Genomic DNA, 25,893 nt, shown 5'->3' with positions numbered 1-25,893 from the left:
TTAAATGAAAGCATTGAGGCAAACAAAAGCCACCCACAAAAGCTGTGGGAAGCGCTACAGAAATTGGGCTGTAACAACAAAATTCAAACTACAAACAACAGCATTATTTCAAGTGGCGTGCTCATTACCGACAAGCAAGCGGTAGCAAACTGTTTTAACAGCTTTTTTACCACCATTTCAACCCAGTTGGTAAGCAAACTTCCTCAGCATTCAGGTTTGTACGGCTCTGACCACATCCATGCTCACTATGTCAAACTAGGGGCTAAAAAAGACTCCTTTTCATTCAAACCAGTAAATGCTGATGATGTGCAGAAAAAACTACTCGCCCTCCAGCCAAACAAGGCCACCGGCCTTGACAATATCCCCACCAGATTCCTCAGAGACGCAGCTACTGCTATTGCCCCCATAGTAGCCCAAATCACAAACCTATCCATCAGCCAGTGTCACGTCCCACAGGATTTCAAGTTGGCAAGAGTAATCCCTCTGCATAAAAAAGGAAGCAAATTAGAACCTGGCAACTATAGGCCTGTTTCCATCCTTTGTTCCATCTCAAAGGTTGTAGAGCGATTAATTCAAGAACAAATCAACAGCTACCTCAGCGAGCATAAACTGTTGTTTGAATTCCAATCGGGCTTCAGAACTGACACATGCCTACTGTATCTGACCGACTACATCAAACGTGAGGTAGACGCGGGCAAATACTGCGGCATGGTCATGTTGGACCTCCAAAAAGCGTTCGACACTGTAAACCATTCAATTTTACTTGATAAGCTGAGGGCGATTGGTTTTGACTGCACATCACTAAACTGGATGAGATCTTACCTGGAGGGAAGAGAACAAGTGGTTGACATCAACGGTACCATGTCCTCATCCCTCCCGGTGAGCTGTGGGGTTCCTCAGGGCAGCATTCTAGGACCATTACTGTTTCTTCTATACATTAACGACATGAATGCTGCCTGTAACTGCAAATTGTTCCTGTTCGCTGATGACTCGGCACTCCTGATCTCGGGAGAGGACAAGTTGCAAGTTGAGGAGGCGCTCAGCTCCGAACTCTCAAAAATCCGTACTTGGCTTACCGATAACAAACTGTCACTACACCTTGGGAAAACTGAATCCATTCTCTTTGGGACCAAACATTCCCTCAGACAGATGGATGTAAATGATTTCAAGGTCAAAGTCGATGACACAATTATCTCTAGCAAAGAAGAGATTACCTATTTGGGTTGTATTCTTGACAAATACCTGACAGGTGAAAGCATGGCTACAAAGGTGGTCAAAAGAGTAAACCAGAGAACCAAATTTATGGGCAGAGTTTCCTCTTTTGTCAACCCTCAGGCCCTCAGGACCCTCTCTGGGGCCCTGATTCAACCACTTTTTGACTATGCTTGCACCTCCTGGTACTCCAACACCTCAGTGTCACTGAAGACTAAGCTTCAAACCTCCCAAAACAAACTGATTCGGCTACCCCTCGGATTGGGGCCCATGACCCACCTTTCTCCCACCCATTTTGCCAGCCTAGGCTGGCTCAGGGTGGAAGACAGGGTTAAACAACTAAAAATGGGACTGGCCTTCAAAATTGTAAATGCAAATTTGCCCGATATGCCCCGTATTCCCGCATATCTGAGTAAATACCTCCAAAAGGTTAGCGACACCCACAGTCACAATACCAGAGGGTGCGTTAACAACAATTTGGTACCACCCACCCATAAAACAAACATGGGCACATTCTCCTTCTACAGCACTGCCACCCAGGATTGGAATAGTCTAACTCCATCCCTCAAAAAATGCAGTTCGCTGGGCTCATTTAAAAGAGCCTTAAAAAAATCACCTTTCAGGAGGCCAAAAGAGGAGGTAGTACCATTTTGCCGTTAGACAGCAGACCCCCCCCCCCCCCCCCCCCTGTTCTTGTACATATTTTTATTTTTTTTGTTGTAGCCTACATAGTGTTATTGTTTTGCTGTTTTTTTTTTGTAATGATATTCGAACTGTGGTGCCACTATATATGTCTATGAATTGAATACGGAAACAAGTCCGCAAGGACTTTTATGAACGGACCTGTTAGACAAAGTATTTTAAATGTAACTGTGCTGTTTTACATTTTTTGCCTAATAAAATATTCAATCAATCAATCAAAAATGTCTTTTTCCAGTTGCTGGACTGCTACTTTCACCTTCGCTGTGGAGAAAGCTGTGTGTTGCTGGCAGAAAAGTCTGACCTGAGCTTTACCAACCTCCCACCACTGACTCAAGGACTCAAACTCACCCTTCCTGCCCCTCCACTCTCCCCAGAAGAGCTCGAAACTCTGACAAAATTCATTGTCCTGAAGTAATTTATTGTTAAAATGCCAGTAGGATTTAAATCTTGTTCCAGGAGTAAGACATACATTTACCATAGTAAGATGGTGGTCTGTGAACCCTACTGGACAAATGGAACTGCTAGTCAGTCTAGATCTCAAGCTCTGAGAAAGATAAATCCTATCTAACCTTGCCACACTAATTCTATTATCATTCGCTCTAACCCAGGTATACTGTCTAACATCTGGATGCTTAATCCTCCATGCATCCACAAGGTCTAACTGTATAATTAGCCTCCCCAATGTACTGGAAGATTGTGGGTGTGGTTCCTCATTCATACGGTCCTTTGTAAACTGAAGCGTGCAATTCCAGTCCCCACCCATAAAGGTCAAGTCTAGGTTAAGCTGCCCCACCTCTTCTTTCAACTGTCTAAAAAACAATAATCTATCAGAGCCCTGATTAGGAGCATAAACATTAATAAAAGCAATCTCAGATCCCTCAATCTGTGCCTCTACCAATAACGCCCTCCCCTTCACTAACTCCTTTGATGAAAGGATATTTACATCCAAACCTGCAGCAAAGAGTATTGCTACCTGTTACGGCCCCTTTAAACTTGGCTCGATCACTCAAGGGACCACACCATAATAAAGGAAATAGTCAGGTTTTCACACAAGTTTGGGAAGTTTATTTTACAAAACGGCCTGCAACAACAAGTGTGTAATATTTTATGCACCTTGAAATACAGCTTTGTGAAGTAAGATAAATAATCATGATCCAAAACAAAAACCTAACTAAAATCCTAACAAACTAAAGTGATGGGCTGGCCAAGCTAAAAAGTGGGGAGTCTGGTGAGCCAGGCACTATGTGCCCGTCGCCTCACCAGACTCCCATAAACTACCAAAATATACTAAAACTAAACTAACCAGTAACGGAAAATCGTACCAAATAATACTTACAGCCAGCCCATTGGAACTGAAATAAGGAAACACACACATAATAAGCAAGGGAACAAATCTACTGTTGTGCTCTGCTGGGGTGCTGGGAAGATCATGGGAGCTGGCAACAGCTCCTCTTATAGCCTACTCCCTAATCACACATGAAGCACAGCTGGTACAAGGGAGGGGCACTCCCAAGTGAGTGACAGGTGTCTAGCCAGACCAGGGCAGCAGAGCCAGCAAGGCAGGGTAGACACTACACACAGGACAAATAAGCATTAGTTAACACATCAACATAAAAAGACTATAGACTGAGGTGTGAATATGTGCTAGCACATAACACTACCCCCCCACTGAAATTAGTTCCATGACTTAGAATGTGTGACCCCTCCCACCATAAACCCCAATCTACTTCATTGTCTTGATCACTATGCGTTTCCTGAAGTAGAATTACATCCAACTTTTTCTGTTGGACAACCTCTTTAACCAAGCCTCTCCTTAGCCTATCTCTCCCACCTTTAATGTTTAGAGAACCCACTCTTAGTCCCTGCATTGAAATGGAAAAAAAGAAGAAAATAGATACCAACTAGAAAAAGTGCTCCTCGGGGCACAAGTCTCCGCCAGGTCAGGTAGGTTATTATGGCCTCCTGGTGGCGCTATAATAGGCCAATGTGAAAAGGGTGCCATTTCTTCTTAGGCCTTTCACAGAAATCGGACACTGCATTCATGATTTTGTTCCAAAAATGTGGTTTGCTAAATTAGACCTGCTGGTGGCGCTATAACAGGCCAATGTGAAAAGGGGGCATTTTTTCCTCTGCCTAGTGGGAATGTGCGTACAAAATTTCACGGAAATCGCACACTGCGTTCATGATTTGAGGAATTTTGTTCAAAACGGACCTATTCTGCAAACTCTGAAAGCCAATGTTAGGCAAGTAGGATGGAATATGAAATATCGGAGAAATCCATCTTGATCACATGACTATAGAGATAGTGGCCCTCATTTATCAACGGAGCGTATAAACAAACCGGCGTATATTTTTCCATATATTCGGCCGTACACCAACGTCGAAGTCACATTTATCAACGAATCCTACACAGCCGATCCGAGCGTACATTTGGTCCCAGCCTTGATAAATGTCACGGCTGAAACCGAGCGTCATTTAAATAACACGCCCTTAAATATTCTGGAAACACCCCGATTTTACGACATGAAGAACCGAAAAGAAAGAGTTTCGCCGGCTCGCCTCGCCTCGCTGCCTGTCAAGTCACACACACGCACACAGTATAGCAGATCTACAACGCATCGCGATGCGACCCGTTGTGAGCTTGCAGATCTGCTATTTTAAAATAGCCAATGCAGCCAGATCTGAAAGCCTAACCGAATGACTGTTAAAGCAGTTTGTTTAAATTACTTTATAAAATGTTATATTTTCACAGGGATTATTTATTAGTGTAGATATACATTTAGGAGTGGATTATGTGTCCAGATGCCTGTCAGACAGTCAGACAATGCTGCTCCGCAGGTCTACAATGGAATAAACGGGCGCAGCCAAAGTCAACAACTGCTCTCTACCAGACGTGAGATCTCAGCTTATGGTAGGATGAATCCAACGTCAGGATATATTGATAAATGCCGAAAGTTGCGGTGATCTCGCCGTACGCCCATTATTTGGTCTGCACCGCATTGATAAATGAGGGCCACTGTGTACCGATTTGCGTGTTTTTTGGACAGAATCTGAAGGAGTAAGAGGATAATGGGTAGCACTTATAAAAGCATTTATAAATGTTTATAAGCAGTTTGTAGACTATTAACAAATCATTAACAACCTGTTTGTTGACATTTGTAAATGATTACTAAAACCTTTATAACTATGGTTACGAATCATTTATAAGGTATTAGTAAGTAATAAACTTCATTTATAAGCCATTTATATACATCTGTAAATGATTATTAAATCATTTGTAATGACCCATTATAAAGCATTTATAAACGTTTATAAGCAGTTTGTAGACTATTAACAAATCATTAACAACCTGTTTGTTGACATTTGTAAATGATTACTAAAACCTTTATAACTACGGTTACAAATCATTTATAAGGTATTAGTAAGTAGTAAAACTATTAATGAATAAGCCATGTATAATACATCTGTAAATGATTATTAAATCATTTGTAACTGATGTTATATAATATATACAAGCTATTTGTAGATAAAGAACTAATCATAGACAAACTATTTATATACATTGGTTAATAATTATTAAATCATTTATAATAACATTGTAGAATATTTAAGAATCATTTAATCATTATTTAAGACACATTAAAACATTATTAATAATCAAGTTTGTTCATCATTAAATAATGTCATTTAAATTGTAGGAAATCATTTGTAAATGATTTATAAAGTGGTATAAATTGAGTTTTTTCGTGGTTATAGGACATCTCTTTAAACATGTATTAAGACTTCATAAATCATGTGTTAAATCTTTGTTCTAGCCCGAGGCATGAACAACAAACCATTTCTAAGCAATTATTACATATTTTCTAAATGTACAAATGAAACATTAAAAAATTATCTGCAGATCATTATTTCCACATGATCAATTTTACTTGTTGGTAATTTGGGAAATGTGTTTGTTCATGTTTAACATATGCTTTTAAAAACATTCCTAAAATAACTATAAATCCTTAGTACATGTTATTATGTGCCCTATAGTAAAGTGAAGACAGTTCATCATTTACAACTGTCTGTTAATGTGTTTGTTCATGTTTAACATATGCTTTGTAAAACATTCCTAAAATATATATAAATCCTTAGTACATGCTAAGACAGTTCATCATTTACAACTGTCTGTTAATGTGTTTGTTCATGTTTAACATATGCTTTGTAAAACATTCCTAAAATATCTATAAATCCTTATTACATGTTATTATGTGCCCTATAGTAAAGTGAAGACAGTTCATCATTTACAACTGTCTGTTAATGTGACTTTCTCCTTACCTGTTGCAAACTACCTGGCTTTCATGAATGCAGACACCAAACAATTACTAGAATTATCTTTCATGTTTAATAAATGATTCGTAAAACATTCGTAAAGAGTATGTAGACCATTTGCAAACGTTATCATGGGCCTTGTTGTAAAGTGAAGACTATGCATTATTCATGTTTAACAATGATTAGTAAAACATGTGACATCAAAAAGTGGCAGAAGTAACGTTATAGAGTATAAACGTATAAAACTATTTATTAAGATATAAAATGTAGCAACTCTTGGACACAGCACACACACTGACATTTAAACAAAGAAATTCATCACAACAGAATCACAGAGTAGCAGCTTGGAGCCTCTGCAGTCACCACCTCCCAGTGCAAGTTAGCTTTAGCTGCTAAGCTAAACTGCGCTAAGCATGGAGGACATTACTAGCCTACACATTAAAACAAACATTGTGGATACAAACGGCCACCATCAAAATACCCCCTGGTCATAATGCTACTTCATGTGTGTAAGATTAGCCATTTTATGTTACCTCGATCACCGGCAACAAAGACTGTTAAAACACATAAAACATGAATTAGACACATTTCTGTCCAGTCTGCAACTGCATCACTGTTCACTTCCTCCCTAGTAGGCTACTGCAGGTGTAATGCAGGTAATCAGTGTGTTGCCAGATTTTGCAAAAGAAACAAGCGGCCAGGTCTATGAAAACAAGCCCAAAAGAAGAAACTAGGCTCAGGCCCATGATAACGTCTGCAAATGGTTTACATACTCTTTACGAATGTCTTACGCATCATTTGCTAAACATGAAAAAAACTCCCTAAAAAACTAAATTTATACCACTAAATGAATCATTTACAAATAATTTCCTACACATTAAATACATTATTTAATGATGAACAAAATCGAGTATAAATAATGTTTTAATGTGTTTTAAATAATGTTTAAATGATTCTTAAATGTTCTACAATGTTATTATAAATGATTTCATAATCATTAACCAATGTATATAAATAGTTTGTCTATGATTAGTTCTTTATCTACAAATAGCTTGTATCGTCAGTGTCCAGCCGGGACCAGCTAACTCCATTTTCAGTTTTTTTTTTTTTTTTTTCATAAATCAACGCTATTGAACATCTGTGTAATTTTTTTTTAAAATTATAACTGTCCGTCAAAAACAAACAACTCCCCCCTCCTCTCAGGCTCTCAGAGAAGCTCTGCTCTGTATGAGGCAGACAGGGAGAAGATTTTTCAATGCTTTTGGGAGAATATAAACTGGGAAGAGAAGAGAATGTATGTGCAAGGTTTGATAGATGTCACCCCAGTAAAGAGGAGAAGGGTGTCTTCACAAAGGTCATCTGCTCGTGTTTTCTTTTTAAATGTTAATGGAAAGAGAATGCCTGTGTGCAGGAGTTTGTTTCAAACATCTCCAAGAGCTCAAGGAGATCATGCCAAAAGACTTTCACAGCTTTTATGACAATCTGAAGCACTAAGAAACACCCACCACACACACGCAACACACAACAGTGTGATAATAAAATGTTGATAGGTACAGTATATGATAGGTAAATTCAACTGTGGTTGTTATTGTTAATGCAGTAGGCTAGCTACAGATTTGATAGGCTACAGATTCTATTTTTCATGAATGTATTTTGTATTTATATGCCATTTATTTATTGTTGGTGTGCCATGATTGCTTTTGTTAAAAACATGATTGAGTATTGAGGCAGAATTGTTTGTTGAACTCAACTGTAGAAGAACAACAGTGGTAACAGTTAGATCCATGGTTGTTTACAATGCATGTTAAAATAAAAGTTGTTTAAGTACAGAATTCAGCTTGATCTATACTTAGTATATGAGGATGGCGCTCACCATAAATAGCTGATCTCCAAGCTCACAATGCGTTGTGATTGTGAGCTTTGAGATCCATTGCCAGCTGTTCTTATCAATGATGGACAAACCCTCCTAACTCCACTTGCGCTGGATTTGTGTTTGGACAAAACTCCTAACTCCACTTGAGCTGGATTTGGGTAAAGTGGTGATAATATAATGACACATGCAAGTATATATATATATATATATATAAAGTCACAATACCAAGTTTGATGAGGCAGTATTGTATTTAGCTGGTTCCGGCCGGACAGCAGAGATATTATATGACGTCAGTTACAAATGATTTAATAATCATTTACAGATGTATATACATGGCTTATTCATGAATAGTTCACTACTTACTAATACCTTATAAATTATTTGTAACTGTAGTTATAAAGGTTTTAGTAATCATTTACAAATGTCAACAAACAGGTTGTTAATGATTTGTTAATAGTCTACAAACTGCTTATAAACGTTTATAAATGCTTTATAACGGGTCATTATTGTAAAGTGCTACCGAGAACATTTGTTTTACAAAAGTCAGCCTCCTGGTGGCGCTCTAACAGGCAGATGTGAAAAATGCAGGACAAAGGTTTTTCCTTGGCCTCTAGGGAGTGTGCGTGCAAAGTTTCACGCAGATGGGTGCAGTTATAGGTAAAAACGTGAATCGACCTGTTATAGCACCACCATGAGGCTGATGTGAACGTTTTCAAGTGGTATTTCTTCCTGGGCCAAGTGGGAATCTACGTGGATAATTTCACGGAAATCGCATGCTGCGTTCATGATTTGAGGCATTTTGTTCAAAACAAACCAATCCTGCATACTTTGGAAGCCAATCTTAGCCAATCAAGATGGAATATGGAAAATCGGACAGATCTGTGTTGATCACATGAATATAGAGATACTGTATACCGATTTGTGTGTTGTTTGGACAAAATCTGTAGGAGTAATATCCAAAAATGTGTTTTGCAAAAGTCGGCCTCATGGTGGCGCTATGACAGGCTGATCTGAAAAATGCTGGGCAGAGGTTCTGCTGTGGCATCCAGGGAGTGTGTGTGTGCAGTTTCACAGCGACTGGGCCAACGGTGGCGGAGATTAGCTGCTCGCAGACAGAAGGACGGACGGACGGACGGACGGACGGACGGACGGACGGACGGACGGACGGACGGACAGGGGGCAAAACATACTCTCTCGCCATGCCTTTCGGCCTGGTGGAGACAACAAACTGGTGTTATATAGCTGGTGGAAAAGAGACGTAAACTGGCTCTGATAATAAAAAATGGTGAAGGTATGAGGAAGAGTATCAAAAACACACACACACACAGACGACATCATAGTCATTGAAACCTATATTAGGACTGTACTATAAATCTATGGATATTTCATTATAAATACCAAGTATTTTCTTATATAGTATACATTGTCTATTTTGAAATGTATGGATATACTCCAAAGAAATGTCTAAGTACCATGATGTTCTTTCCTGGTACAACATGTTATCATAATAACTGTATTTTAATACGTAAGCAGGTGCAGCAGCAAAATAAATATCTGCTTTATTAACAACCACTGCTGGAAATGGACATAATTTAGACTACCGTGTGGTATGTGGAATAGATTTGTTTATATACTTATTTATGATCTAGTACTCAAGCTGTTTTTCTATAGCTGTTGTCCTGTACCTCCATGCGTGACAAGGAAAAAAAGACTTACCTAAATAAAATAAAATAAATTCCCCTCTCTCTCTTTCTCGTTCCAGTGAACATGGCATTAACCATTTAAACCCTCTATACTTGGTTGACCGGAGTCCCCCAGGGGTCTGTAGTTTGTATCATCGCCGAAACATTGACGTTCTACTGCACATGCTTTTTTGCTACAGCTGTTGTCCTGTACCTCCATCAAATAAAATTAAATGAAATAAAACAAAGTGGAGTTAAATAGCTGGTGGAAAAGAGACGTGAACTGGCTCTAATAATAACAAATCACACCCAGTGTGAAGTGGGCGGTGTGGTCATCACAGTGGTCATCATAGTGATGGAAGCTCACTTAAAAAAAAAATATTTTTTTGAAGTACATAATCTTATTTATAGGTTATTAATGTCATCATGTGTCTCGCTAGCCAATCACAGTGCTGAATAGAGTCAGCCAATAGAGTCAGCCAATCACAGTACAGCTAGGGGTGTACTAATGAGCCAATCACAGTACAGCTAATGAGGTGTCCCAACCCCACTTATAGGGGCGGCTACACCGCCCAAAAATGGTGAAGGTATGAGGAAGCGTATCAAACTGATGGTGGAGGTTGAATGAGAAGGAAACTAATTTGCAAAATATAAATGTCTCTATTTATCAACTGAACATCATGTTGAATAGCCAGGTTGCGTGACAAGGAAACAAATACATTTGCCAAAAGTTGTACATTTTTAAAAGAGGTTTCCCTCTTTTTATCTCCAGACATTTTAGCAATATTCAATAAATCACTATCCTCCGGTGTTATTCCTTCTATCTTCAAGTCAGCTGTAGTAAAACCCCTGTTGAAAAAATCAAACCTTGACATCTCCAATTTTAACAATTTCAGACCAATTTCGAAATTACCCTTTCTCTCCAAAGCACTAGAGAAAGTGGTTTATTCTCAACTTTTAACTTTTTTAAACGACAACTCACTCTTTGAAATGTTTCAGTCTGGTTTTAGAACACACCATAGTACAGAGACTGCACTTCTGAAAGTTTTAAGTGACATCAGGATGAACACAGATGCTGGCTAATGTACTGTGTTGATGTTACCTTTCCGCTGCTTTCGACACGATAGACCACAATATCCTACTGGACAGACTAGAAAACTGGGTGGGTGTGACTGGGTCTGCACTGGACTGGTTTAGGTCCTACCTGAGCGACAGAACCTTTACGGTCTCAGTTGGCGATGCGTCCTCTAGCCATGCAGATGTCACTTGTGGCGTCCCCCAAGGGTCAATCCTTGGTCCGTTATTATTTTGTATTTATCTTCTTCCTTTAGGCCTAGTCATTCGCAATTTTAACGTCTCCTTCCATTTTTATGCTGACGACACACAAATTTATTTTTCCTTAGACCCATCAGACCCTGCCACAGTTTCTCCGGTTTCTCTTGTCTCCCCTTTGATTGCCAGTCTTTCTGCCATAAAATCCTGGATGTCAAATAACTATCTTATGCTAAACAATGACAAAACAGAAATTATTGTGTTTGGCAGTTATTACACACACACAGGGGTTACAGTGCACCCATGAAGCAAGGAACCTGGGAGTCCTATTGACTCAGACCTAAACTTAACAAAGCATTTTTCCAACATTGCAAAAACAGCCATTTTCCAAATTAGGAATATTTCGAAAATCTGATCTTTTATCTCATTTAGCAACGCACAAACCATTATTCATGCCTTTGTCACTAACCACTTGGACTACTGTAATTCACTTTTTTTTGGACTCCCCAAAAAGTCAATCAATCGCCTTCAACTAATTCAGAACACAGCAGCTAGAGTTCTTACAAGAACCAGGAGGTATGACCACATCACCCCTGTTCTTGCTTCACTGCACTGGCTACCAGTGGCGTTCAGAATTGATTTTAAAATGTCATTGTTTGTTTTTAAAGCACTGAACGGACTTGCTCCTATTTATATTTTTGACCTCCTGTCTCCCCACAAACCCACCTGCAATCTTAGATCAGCACACAAACTTTTACTTGTCCCCCCCCAGACAAACCTTGTGACGGAAGGTGACAGGGCATTCGCTGCTAGGGCTCCATTTCTGTGGAACCAACTCCCGCTGCAAATTAGACAGGCCACTTCGGTGTCCACTTTTAAAAACCTTTTAAAAACTCATTACTTTAGAATGGCCTTTAGCTAGAAGGAATAGTCAGCTATTTCTCTGCTTTCACTCTTATTTTTGGTCTTATTATTTTTGTATGGTTCCTTTGTTTTTACATTTTCCATCATTGAATTGCCTTTATATTCCCTGTGTATGTATTGTATTTGTATTGTTAAGCACTTTGTAAACCTGTTTTTGAAAAGTGCTATATAAATAAAGTTTATTATTATTATATTATTACTCCACCTGCCAAGGTCTACTGTGGAATGGACACAGATGGAGGGAAGTGGACAGTCATCCAGAGAAGAGTGGACGGCACTGTGAACTTCTACAGACCCTGGGCTCAGTACCAAGCTGGGTTTGGAGACGCATCAGGCGAGTACTGGCTGGGACTGGAGAACATGCATCTCCTTACCAAGGACAATCAGCTGAGGGTCGACATGGAAGACTTTGAGGGAAACACAGCGTTTGCCTCTTACTCCTCTTTCTCATGTGGGTTCTGAGGCTGATGGCTACAACTTGCAGGTTGCTGGCTTCAAGAATGGAGGAGCAGGAAACTCACTGGCCCAGCACAATGGAATGAAATTCTCAACCTTTGACAAAGATCAGGACACTCACAGCAAGAACTTTGCAAGGTGTAAACTGGTACAACTGGAAGGGTAATCATTACTCCCTGAAGGCTGTAGCGATGAAGATCAGACGTGTTCCTTAAACATGTTTAGGTTCGCATGCATATATTTTAGAAAAGCACAGCCGCGGTATAAAAGGCATGATGCAATATTTACTCTCTTTCATGGTTTGATTTAATCTTAAACTCATACAGTAGATATATGTATTGTATCCCATATTATTACAGTGGTGACCTGTCAGGGCTCTATAATCCAAGCTGTTGAATGAATAAAGAGATTTATGCAAAGACAAAGCAAGGTGTAGTTTTTTAACGCTTTACTTAAAGGTTAGCTGTATAATTCATTATAATCACATTTACAATGCATTATGAGGCTTCATAACACTCGTTATAAATGTTTATAATGATGCAGAACTGTTTACTGTTTACTGTCAGTCTACAGGAATCCTCTGTCAGTTCACATTCCAAACACAGCAGCTAGTTTCCAGTAAGGACGTTCATTAAATATAGTAAATTATGTTGTATTGCCAGGAACTATTAACCCTATAGTTCTCAAACATGTTTGTGCCAATCTCAAACATGTTCGTGCCAAGGACCCCCATAATTATATGTATTTGGACGTGGACCCCCCATCTGAAAATGTTTTGTGCCAGGGACCACCAGAAGAGAAGATTTGTGTTAAAAAATATATATCAAAATTTCAAAAATGTTCAATAATAGCAGATATACAAGCTGTGAGCTTGTATATCTGCTATTTTGTAATAGCCAACGATAAAATCGTTAAAATGACACAGACGCTTATCCGGTTTTAACGAGTTGAGCGATGTTTTTCTTTTCACCAAGCTCTTATTCAAAATATGAATTCACATAATGCATAATCGTGCATAGCTTTATTACTGACAGACTGTTTTCACAGAATCCTAGACAGACGGTCATGCATTTTTATGTTTATTCAGAACAATAATGATAATAATAATAATGTAGTCTACACACCTTTGAGGTATTTGTCACTGGATATTTTGGAAAACACCAGTATCTGCATTTAACCCATCCTTAGTGACAGGAGCAGTGGGCACTAGGGGGCAGTGTCTCGGGGAGCAGTTGGGGGTCAAGTATCTTACTCAGGGACACTTACAGTACGTTTTAACAGCGGGCAACTCTCGGGCGATCCCCGGGCGACATCGTCCAAAAGATAAAGAAAATCCATCTTTCATCGCCCCCCCCCCCGCCCACTTCGCCCTATCACCAGTAGTTGCCGGCTCTCATAGACATATAAAGCCCTTCCGGAAAATACTATCCTGATCGCCCGCTGTTAAAACGCACCGTTTGACACATTGCTTTAGGGCCTGGAATTGAACCTGGGACCTCTGGGTTCCAAGGCGGGCTCTCTAATCATTCAACTATGGCCGCACCTTGAGCAGTGCATGCTTTGAATAATGTGGTTGGTTGGTGTGTGTGTGTGTGTGTGTGTGTGTGTGTGTGTGTGTGTGTGTGTGTGTGTGTGTGTGTGTGTGTGTGTGTGTGTGTGTGTGTGTGTGTGTGTGTGTGTGTGTGTGTGTGTGTGTGTGTGTGTGTGTGTGTGTGTGTGTGTGTACTATGTAACTAAAATGTATAGGTAGCTCAGACTGGTCTGGTGACAGAGTACCTTTATCTATCATACGATCTCTTTGGTGTCAATACGTCACCATTCTTAACTATAAGAGAAGGGTCTCACACTCAGACTGCATTGAACCTTCTACTGGAGCTGAACATAGACGTCCTTTGATCTGAACAACAAGCTACAACTCAAAGACTTCAAGATGATACTTGTTGTGGCAGTTCTGTTTCTGGCTGTAACAGTCCACTCTGCTCCTCGTGGTGAACTCAACCTGGTTCTGGACTGTGAGGAAATCTACAAAAAAGTCTCCACAGAGAGTGGTGTGTACACCATCTACCCCACTACTAAGGACTAAACTATCTAAACCCTCACTCTTGTCAACATTACAACCTCCTTGGGTAAATGACAGAGTCCGGTCCATAAGAAGGGCATGTAGACAGGCAGAACGTAAATGGAAAGCTTCTAAAGATCTTTCTAATCACAATGCCATGAAGACACTTTTAAAATAATTAAACAGCACAATGAGAGAGGAACGATCAAAATATTTCTACCATCTAATTGCTTCGAACCCCCATAACCCCAAACTTCTCTTTAGCACCATTCATTCTCTTACACGTCGTCCCTCCGACTCCAGTGAAATGATATCCACTGAGAGATGTGAAGCCTTTCAGGCCTTCTTCTTAGACAAGGTCTCAAACATTAGAACCCAAATTGTACCTTCTTTGTGCATTCTACCACACAGGGAGGTATCTCAATACATAAATTCCTTCGATTTAGTTTCCCAGCCTGACCTTTTGAACATTATTAATAGCATGAAACCCTCTTCCACCCCTGCAGACGCTCTACCCACCACATTTTTAAAAGAGGTTTCCCTCTTTTTATCTCCAGACATTTTAGCAATATTCAATAAATCACTATCCTCCGGTGTTATTCCTTCTATCTTCAAGTCAGCTGTAGTAAAACCCCTGTTGAAAAAAATCAAACCTTGACATCTCCAATTTTAACAATTTCAGACCAATTTCGAAATTACCCTTTCTCTCCAAAGCACTAGAGAAAGTGGTTTATTCTCAACTTTTAACTTTTTTAAACGACAACTCACTCTTTGAAATGTTTCAGTCTGGTTTTAGAACACACCATAGTACAGAGACTGCACTTCTGAAAGTTTTAAGTGACATCAGGATGAACACAGATGCTGGCTGCTGTACTGTGTTGATGTTACTTGATCTTTCCGCTGCTTTCGACACGATAGACCACAATATCCTACTGGACAGACTAGAAAACTGGGTGGGTGTGACTGGGTCTGCACTGGACTGGTTTAGGTCCTACCTGAGCGACAGAACCTTCACGGTCTCAGTTGGCGATGCGTCCTCTAGCCATGCAGATGTCACTTGTGGCGTCCCCCAAGGGTCAATCCTTGGTCCGTTATTATTTTGTATTTATCTTCTTCCTTTAGGCCTAGTCATTCGCAATTTTAACGTCTCCTTCCATTTTTATGCTGACGACACACACATTTATTTTTCCTTAGACCCATCAGACCCTGCCACAGTTTCTCCGGTTTCTCTTGTCTCCCCTTTGATTGCCTGTCTTTCTGCCATAAAATCCTGGATGTCAAATAACTATCTTATGCTAAACAATGACAAAACAGAAATTATTGTGTTTGGACCAAAAACCTGTAGAGACATGGTAACGCAGTTATTACACACACAGGGGTTACAGTGCACCCATGAAGCAAGGAACCTGGGAGTCCTATTTGACTCAGACCTAAACTTCACAAAGCATTTTTCCAACATTGCAAAAACAGCCATTTTCCAAATTAGGAATATTTCAAAAATCAGATCTTTTATCTCATTTAGCGACGCACAAACCATTATTCATGCCTTTGTCACTAACCACTTGGACTACTGTAATTCACTTTTTTCTGGACTCCCCAAAAAGTCAATCAATCGCCTTCAACTAATTCAGAACACAGCAGCTATAGAGTTCTTACAAGAACCAGGAGGTATGACCACATCACCCCTGTCTTGCTTCACTGCACTGGCTACCAGTGGCGTTCAGAATTGATTTTAAAATGTCATTGTTTGTTTTTAAAGCACTGAACGGACTTGCTCCTATTTATATTTTTGACCTCCTGTCTCCCCACAAACTCACCTGCAATCTTAGATCAGCACACAAACTTTTACTTGTCCCCCCCCAGACAAACCTTGTGACGGAAGGTGACAGGGCATTCGCTGCTAGGGCTCCATTTCTGTGGAACCAACTCCCGCTGCAAATTAGACAGGCCACTTTCGGTGTCCACTTTTAAAAACCTTTTAAAAACTCATTACTTTAGAATGGCCTTTAGCTAGAAGGAATAGTCAGCTATTTCTCTGCTTTCACTCTTATTTTTGGTCTTATTATTTTTGTATGGTTCCTTTGTTTTTACATTTTCCATCATTGAATTGCCTTTATATTCCCTGTGTATGTATTGTATTTGTATTGTTAAGCACTTTGTAAACCTGTTTTTGAAAAGTGCTATATAAATAAAGTTTATTATTATTATATTATTACTCCACCTGCCAAGGTCTACTGTGGAATGGACACAGATGGAGGGAAGTGGACAGTCATCCAGAGAAGAGTGGACGGCACTGTGAACTTCTACAGACCCTGGGCTCAGTACCAAGCTGGGTTTGGAGACGCATCAGGCGAGTACTGGCTGGGACTGGAGAACATGCATCTCCTTACCAAGGACAATCAGCTGAGGGTCGACATGGAAGACTTTGAGGGAAACACAGCGTTTGCCTCTTACTCCTCTTTCTCATGTGGGTTCTGAGGCTGATGGCTACAACTTGCAGGTTGCTGGCTTCAAGAATGGAGGAGCAGGAAACTCACTGGCCCAGCACAATGGAATGAAATTCTCAACCTTTGACAAAGATCAGGACACTCACAGCAAGAACTGTGCAAGGTGTAAACTGGTACAACTGGAAGGGTAATCATTACTCCCTGAAGGCTGTAGCGATGAAGATCAGACGTGTTCCTTAAACATGTTTAGGTTCGCATGCATATATTTTAGAAAAGCACAGCCGCGGTATAAAAGGCATGATGCAATATTTACTCTCTTTCATGGTTTGATTTAATCCTAAACTCATACAGTAGATATATGTATTGTATCCCATATTATTACAGTGGTGACCTGTCAGGGCTCTTAAATGAATACATAATCCAAGCTGTTGAATGAATAAAGAGATTTATGCAAAGACAAAGCAAGGTGTAGTTTTTTAACGCTTTACTTAAAGGTTGGCTGTATAATTCATTATAATCACATTTACAATGCATTATGAGGCTTCATAACACTCGTTATAAATGTTTATAATGATGCAGAACTGTTTACTGTTTACTGTCAGTCTACAGGAATCCTCTGTCAGTTCACATTCCAAACACAGCAGCTAGTTTCCAGTAAGGACGTTCATTAAATATAGTAAATATGTTGTGTTGCCAGGAACTATTAACCCTATAGTTCTCAAACATGTTTGTGCCAATCTCAAACATGTTCGTGCCAAGGACCCCCATAATTATATGTATTTGGACGTGGACCCCCCATCTGAAAATGTTTTGTGCCAGGGACCACCAGAAGAGAAGATTTGTGTTAAAAAATATATATCAAAATTTCAAAAATGTTCAATAATAGCAGATATACAAGCTGTGAGCTTGTATATCTGCTATTTTGTAATAGCCAACGATAAAATCGTTAAAATTACACAGATGCTTATCCGGTTTTAACGAGTTGAGCGATGTTTTTCTTTTCACCAAGCTCTTATTCAAAATATGAATTCACATAATGCATAATCGTGCATAGCTTTATTACTGACAGACTGTTTACACAGAATCCTAGACAGACGGTCATGCATTTTTATGTTTATTCAGAACAATAATGATAATAATAATAATGTAGTCTACACACCTTTGAGGTATTTGTCACTGGATATTTTGGAAAACACCAGTATCTGCATTTAACCCATCCTTAGTGACAGGAGCAGTGGGCACTAGGGGGCAGTGTCTCGGGGTGCAGTTGGGGGTCAAGTACCTTACTCAGGGACACTTACAGTACGTTTTAACAGCGGGCGACTCTCGGGCGATCCCCGGGCGACATCGTCCAAAAGATAAAGAAAATCCATCTTTCATCGCCCCCCCCGCCCACTTCGCCCTATCGCCAGTAGTTGCCGGCTCTCATAGACATATAAAGCACTTCCGGAAAATACTATCCTGATCGCCCGCTGTTAAAACGCACCGTTTGACACATTGCTGCAGGGCCTGGAATTGAACCTGGGACCTCTGGGTTCCAAGGCGGGCTCTCTAATCATTCAACTATGGCCGCACCTTGAGCAGTGCATGCTTTGAATAATGTGGTTGGTTGGTGTGTGTGTGTGTGTGTGTGTGTGTGTGTGTGTGTGTGTGTGTGTGTGTGTGTGTGTGTGTGTGTGTGTGTGTGTGTGTGTGTGTGTGTGTGTGTGTACTATGTAACTAAAATGTATAGGCAGCTCAGACTGGTCTGGTGACAGAGTACCTTTATCTATCATACGATCTCTTTGGTGTCAATACGTCACCATTCTTAACTATAAGAAAAGGGTCTCACACTCAGACTGCATTGAACCTTCTACTGGAGCTGAACATAGACGTCCTTTGATCTGAACAACAAGCTACAACTCAAAGACTTCAAGATGATACTTGTTGTGGCAGTTCTGTTTCTGGCTGTAACAGTCCGCTCTGCTCCTCGTGGTGAACTCAACCTGGTTCTGGACTGTGAGGAAATCTACAAAAAAGTCTCCACAGAGAGTGGTGTGTACACCATCTACCGCACTACTAAGGACTAAACTATCTAAACCCTCACTCTTGTCAACATTACAACCTCCTTGGGTAAATGACAGAGTCCGGTCCATAAGAAGGGCATGTAGACAGGCAGAACGTAAATGGAAAGCTTCTAAAGATCTTTCTAATCACAATGCCATGAAGACACTTTTAAAAGAATTAAACAGCACAATGAGAGAGGAACGATCAAAATATTTCTCCCATCTAATTGCTTCGAACCCCCATAACCCCAAACTTCTCTTTAGCACCATTAATTCTCTTACACGTCGTCCCTCCGACTCCAGTGAAATTATATCCACTGAGATATGTGAAGCCTTTCAGGCCTTCTTCTTAGACAAGGTCTGAAACATTAGAACCCAAATTGTACCTTCTACCACACAGGGAGGTATCTCAATACTTAAATTCCTTCGATTTAGTTTCCCAGCCTGACCTTTTGAACATTATTAATAGCATGAAACCCTCTTCCACCCCTGCAGACGCTCTACCCACCACATTTTTAAAAGAGGTTTCCCTCTTTTTATCTCCAGACATTTTAGCAATATTCAATAAATCACTATCCTCCGGTGTTATTCCTTCTATCTTCAAGTCAGCTGTAGTAAAACCCCTGTTGAAAAAATCAAACCTTGACATCTCCAATTTTAACAATTTCAGACCAATTTCGAAATTACCCTTTCTCTCCAAAGCACTAGAGAAAGTGGTTTATTCTCAACTTTTAACTTTTTTAAACGACAACTCACTCTTTGAAATGTTTCAGTCTGGTTTTAGAACACACCATAGTACAGAGACTGCACTTCTGAAAGTTTTAAGTGACATCAGGATGAACACAGATGCTGGCTGCTGTACTGTGTTGATGTTACTTGACCTTTCCGCTGCTTTCGACACGATAGACCACAATATCCTACTGGACAGACTAGAAAACTGGGTGGGTGTGACTGGGTCTGCACTGGACTGGTTTAGGTCCTACCTGAGCGACAGAACCTTCACGGTCTCAGTTGGCGATGCGTCCTCTAGCCATGCAGATGTCACTTGTGGCGTCCCCCAAGGGTCAATCCTTGGTCCGTTATTATTTTGTATTTATCTTCTTCCTTTAGGCCTAGTCATTCGCAATTTTAACGTCTCCTTCCATTTTTATGCTGACGACACACAAATTTATTTTTCCTTAGACCCATCAGACCCTGCCACAGTTTCTCCGGTTTCTCTTGTCTCCCCTTTGATTGCCTGTCTTTCTGCCATAAAATCCTGGATGTCAAATAACTATCTTATGCTAAACAATGACAAAACAGAAATTATTGTGTTTGGACCAAAAACCTGTAGAGACATGGTAACGCAGTTATTACACACACAGGGGTTACAGTGCACCCATGAAGCAAGGAACCTGGGAGTCCTATTTGACTCAGACCTAAACTTCACAAAGCATTTTTCCAACATTGCAAAAACAGCCATTTTCCAAATTAGGAATATTTCAAAAATCTGATCTTTTATCTCATTTAGCGACGCACAAACCATTATTCATGCCTTTGTCACTAACCATTTGGACTACTGTAATTCACTTTTTTCTGGACTCCCCAAAAGGTCAATCAATCGCCTTCAACTAATTCAGAACACAGCAGCTAGAGTTCTTACAAGAACCAGGAGGTATGACCACATCACCCCTGTTCTTGCTTCACTGCACTGGCTACCAGTGGCGTTCAGAATTGATTTTAAAATGTCATTGTTTGTTTTTAAAGCACTGAACGGACTTGCTCCTATTTATATTTTTGACCTCCTGTCTCCCCACAAACCCACCTGCAATCTTAGATCAGCACACAAACTTTTACTTGTCCCCCCCCAGACAAACCTTGTGACGGAAGGTGACAGGGCATTCGCTGCTAGGGCTCCATTTCTGTGGAACCAACACCCGCTGCAAATTAGACAGGCCACTTCGGTGTCCACTTTTAAAAACCTTTTAAAAACTCATTACTTTAGAATGGCTGGCTTCTCTGCTTTCACTCTTATTTTTGGTCTTATTATTTTTGTATGGTTCCTTTGTTTTTACATTTTCCATCATTGAATTGCCTTTATATTCCCTGTGTATGTATTGTATTTGTATTGTTAAGCACTTTGTAAACCTGTTTTTGAAAAGTGATATATAAATAAAGTTTATTATTATTATATTATTACTCCACCTGCCAAGGTCTACTGTGAAATGGACACAGCTGGAGGGAAGTGGACAGTCATCCAGAGAAGAGTGGACGGCACTGTGAACTTCTACAGACCCTGGGCTCAGTACCAAGCTGGGTTTGGAGACGCATCAGGCGAGTACTGGCTGGGACTGGAGAACATGCATCTCCTTACCAAGGACAAAAAGTATCAGCTGAGGGTCGACATGGAAGACTTTGAGGGAAACACAGCGTTTGCCTCTTACTCCTCTTTCTCATGTGGGTTCTGAGGCTGATGGCTACAACTTGCAGGTTGCTGGCTTCAAGAATGGAGGAGCAGGAAACTCACTGGCCCAGCACAATGGAATGAAATTCTCAACCTTTGACAAAGATCAGGACACTCACAGCAAGAACTGTGCAAGGTGTAAACTGGTACAACTGGAAGGGTAATCATTACTCCCTGAAGGCTGTAGCGATGAAGATCAGACGTGTTCCTTAAACATGTTTAGGTTCGCATGCATATATTTTAGAAAAGCACAGCCGTGGTATAAAAGGCATGATGCAATATTTACTCTCTTTCATGGTTTGATTTAATCCTAAACTCATACAGTAGATATATGTATTGTATCCCATATTATTACAGTGATGACCTGTCAGGGCTCTATAATCCAAGCTGTTGAATGAATAAAGAGATTTATGCAAAGACAAAGCAAGGTGTAGTTTTTTAACGCTTTACTTAAAGGTTGGCTGTATAATTCATTATAATCACATTTACAATGCATTATGAGGCTTCATAACACTCGTTATAAATGTTTATAATGATGCAGAACTGTTTACTGTTTACTGTCAGTCTACAGGAATCCTCTGTCAGTTCACATTCCAAACACAGCAGCTAGTTTCCAGTAAGGACGTTCATTAAATATAGTAAATTATGTTGTATTGCCAGGAACTATTAACCCTATAGTTCTCAAACATGTTTGTGCCAATCTCAAACATGTTCGTGCCAAGGACCCCCATAATTATATGTATTTGGACGTGGACCCCCCATCTGAAAATGTTTTGTGCCAGGGACCACCAGAAGAGAAGATTTGTGTTAAAAAATATATATCAAAATTTCAAAAATGTTCAATAATAGCAGATATACAAGCTGTGAGCTTGTATATCTGCTATTTTGTAATAGCCAACGATAAAATCGTTAAAATGACACAGACGCTTATCCGGTTTTAACGAGTTGAGCGATGTTTTTCTTTTCACCAAGCTCTTATTCAAAATATGAATTCACATAATGCATAATCGTGCATAGCTTTATTACTGACAGACTGTTTTCACAGAATCCTAGACAGACGGTCATACATTTTTATGTTTATTCAGAACAATAATGATAATAATAATAATGTAGTCTACACACCTTTGAGGTATTTGTCACTGGATATTTTGGAAAACACCAGTATCTGCATTTAACCCATCCTTAGTGACAGGAGCAGTGGGCACTAGGGGGCAGTGTCTCGGGGTGCAGTTGGGGGTCAAGTACCTTACTCAGGGACACTTACAGTACGTTTTAACAGCGGGCGACTCTCGGGCGATCCCCGGGCGACATCGTCCAAAAGATAAAGAAAATCCATCTTTCATCGCCCCCCCCGCCCACTTCGCCCTATCGCCAGTAGTTGCCGGCTCTCATAGACATATAAAGCACTTCCGGAAAACACTATCCTGATCGCCCGCTGTTAAAACGCACCGTTTGACACATTGCTGCAGGGCCTGGAATTGAACCTGGGACCTCTGGGTTCCAAGGCGGGCTCTCTAATCATTCAACTATGGCCGCACCTTGAGCAGTGCATGCTTTGAATAATGTGGTTGGTTGGTGTGTGTGTGTGTGTGTGTGTGTGTGTGTGTGTGTGTGTGTGTGTGTGTGTGTGTGTGTGTGTGTGTGTGTGTGTGTGTGTGTGTGTGTGTGTGTGTGTGTGTGTGTGTGTGTGTGTGTGTACTATGTAACTAAAATGTATAGGCAGCTCAGACTGGTCTGGTGACTGGTCTGGTGACAGAGTACCTTTATCTATCATACGATCTCTTTGGTGTCAATACTCAATACGTCACCATTCTTAACTATAAGAGAAGGGTCTCACACTCAGACTGCATTGAACCTTCTACTGGAGCTGAACATAGACGTCCTTTGATCTGAACAACAAGCTACAACTCAAAGACTTCAAGATGATACTTGTTGCTGCAGTTCTGTTTCTGGCTGTAACAGTCCACTCTGCTCCTCGTTGTGAACTCAACCTGGATCCGGACTGTGTGGAAATCGACAACAATGGTGATCAGAGTGATCACGACCTGGTTCTGGACTGTGACGAAATCTACAAAAGAGTCTCCACAGCGAGTGGTGTGTACACCATCTACCCCACTACTCCACCTGCCAAGGTCTACTGTGAAATGGACACAGATGGAGGGAAGTGGACAGTCATCCAGAGAAGAGTGGACGGCACTGTGAACTTCTACAGACCCTGGGCAGAGTACCGAGCTGGGTTTGGAGACGCATCAGGCGAGTACTGGCTGGGACTGGAGAACATGCATCTCCTTACTACGAACAAACAGTATGAGCTGAGGGTGGACATGGAAGACTTTAAGGGAAACACAGCGTTTGCCTCTTACTCCTCTTTCTCTGTGGGTTCTGAGGCTGTTGGCTACAAGCTGCACGTTGCTGGCTTCAAGAATGGGGGAGCAGGAAACGCACTGACCTATAGCAATGGAATGAAATTCTCAACCTTTGACAAAGATCAGGACAAGTGGGGCAAGAACTGTGCAAGTGAAAAGTACGGTGCATTTTGGTACAAGAAGTGTCTCCGGGCTAACCTCAATGGTGCTTACCTTTGGGGAAAGACGACTCATTATGCAACAGGTGTAGTCTGGCATCAATGGAAGCGTAGTCAATACTCCCTGAAGGCTGTAGCGATGAAGATCAGACGTGTTTCTTAAACATGTTTAGGTTCGCATGCATATATTTTAGAAAAGCACAGCCGTGGTATAAAAGGCATGATGCAATATTTACTCTTTTTCATGCTTTTAATTTGGGTTTTTCTCTCTTTGGGACTCTGTTTAATCCTAAACTCATACAGTAGATATCTGTATTGTATCACATATTATTACAGTGGTGACCTGTCAAGGCTTTTAAATGAATACATAATCCAAGATGTTGTAAACATCGTCATGAATAAAGAGATGCATGCAAAGACAAAGCAAGGTGTATTGTGTAATGCTTTACTTAAAGGTCGGGTCTATAATTCATTATAATCACATTTACAATGCATTATAAGGCTTCATAACACTCGTTATACATGTTCATAACGATACATAACAACTTATAACAAGGTTTATGAAGTATTTTCCGTGTTGGTCAAATTACATTATTATGCTTAGAAGAACAGCATATTATAACTACCATACTTTTGTATTGTAGCTTGTTTTATAAGTAGAGGGTCTAAGTGTTTAGAGTGTATGTGATGCAGAGAGACTCCTTTACAGAATAAGCTTGCTGTTACAAATATGCACAGGGCAGTGGTGGAAAAAGTACTCAAAATTTACTTGAGTAAAAGTAAAAAGTATTGGTGTCAAAATGTACTTAAAGTACCAAAAGTAAAGTACTAAAATATTTGAAAATAGCCTATGTATAAAATAGGGCTAAAGTGGTTAATGTATGTCTTATAATGTAATCATTTATATCTGCAAAGTAACTGGTAACTAAAGTTTTCAAATAATTGTAGTGGAGTAAAAGTACAATATTTGCCTCTGAGAAGTCAAAGTACTGAAAATGGTTAATACTCCAGTAAACATTTAAGTAAACATTCCTCAAAAGTGTACTTAAGCACAGTACTTGAGTACATGTACTTAGTTACTTTACACCACAGGCACAGGGTCAATAGTATACAGCTACTTCATTCCTATTGTGGGAATGATTTTTTGTTTATTGTAATAATGCTTTATCTTAATGTCATATAATGAATATACATATTTGCCATGTTTAATTTCTAGAACCACATCAGAACAGCAATACTATCAGTGAGTGACAATATCTAAAGAGTGTCGTCATTCCCTGTTGTAGCAGAGACATCTGAGGGAGAATCTGAGTACATCCACACATCAACCCTAGCTCACTTAAAGATCCCAGTTGTGGGTTCGAATCCACCGCGGTACATCCAGCTTTGTCCAGAGTCTCTCTATACGAACATAATTGGTGTGTTCAGTAAAAAAGACAAAGAACTGATGGTACATGTGGGGTACTGCCCCCGTCGTTACGCGGGGGCTTCGGTGGCTATAGCCACCAATGTTTTATCCAAAGCCACCAATACAAAAAAAAAATATATATATATATATATATATATTTTTTTTAATCATATCTATAACCCTAACCTAACCCTACCCCTAAAGCCGAAATAAAGTAACAAAAAACGGGTGGAAAAAGTTCCCAAATCCGCTAAGCCCCCAACCTAGTAGAGACCTACTGTAGCAACGCGTCTGATAATAATAATAATGTAGTTCACAAACCTTTGTGGTATTTGTCACTGGATATTTTAAAAACAATTTCTGCATTTAACCCATCCTTAGTGACAGGAGCAGTGGACACTAGAGGGCAGTGTCTCGGGGAGCAGTGCGTGCGTGCGTGCGTGCGTGCGTGCGTGCGTGCGTGCGTGCGTGCGTGCGTGCGTGCGTGCGTGCGTGCGTCCGTGCGCGCGTCCGTGCGCGCCTGTGTTTGTGC

The 25,893-nt window shown here is 40.3% G+C and overlaps 1 protein-coding gene across 1 annotated transcript in view; it reads left to right on the top strand.

Annotated features, from left to right (window-relative positions):
* Positions 1–3,390: 3,390 nt before the first annotated feature.
* Positions 3,391–25,893, top strand: part of LOC308090763 (microfibril-associated glycoprotein 4-like) — a gene marked incomplete at both ends in the record, with an annotated part of 36,283 nt that continues 13,780 nt past the window's right edge. Inside the window, 2 exons of the mRNA XM_080436027.1 lie at positions 3,391–3,427; positions 23,392–23,747. Of these exons, the coding sequence (XP_080292153.1) occupies positions 3,391–3,427; positions 23,392–23,747 (393 nt within the window). The remainder of the gene's footprint in view (positions 3,428–23,391; positions 23,748–25,893) is intronic.

Source organism: Gymnoscopelus braueri, assembly GCF_963280865.1.
Source record: "Gymnoscopelus braueri genome assembly, chromosome: 8".
Classification (NCBI taxonomy): domain Eukaryota; kingdom Metazoa; phylum Chordata; class Actinopteri; order Myctophiformes; family Myctophidae; genus Gymnoscopelus; species Gymnoscopelus braueri.
This window is presented reverse-complemented; position numbering and strand designations above follow the sequence as displayed.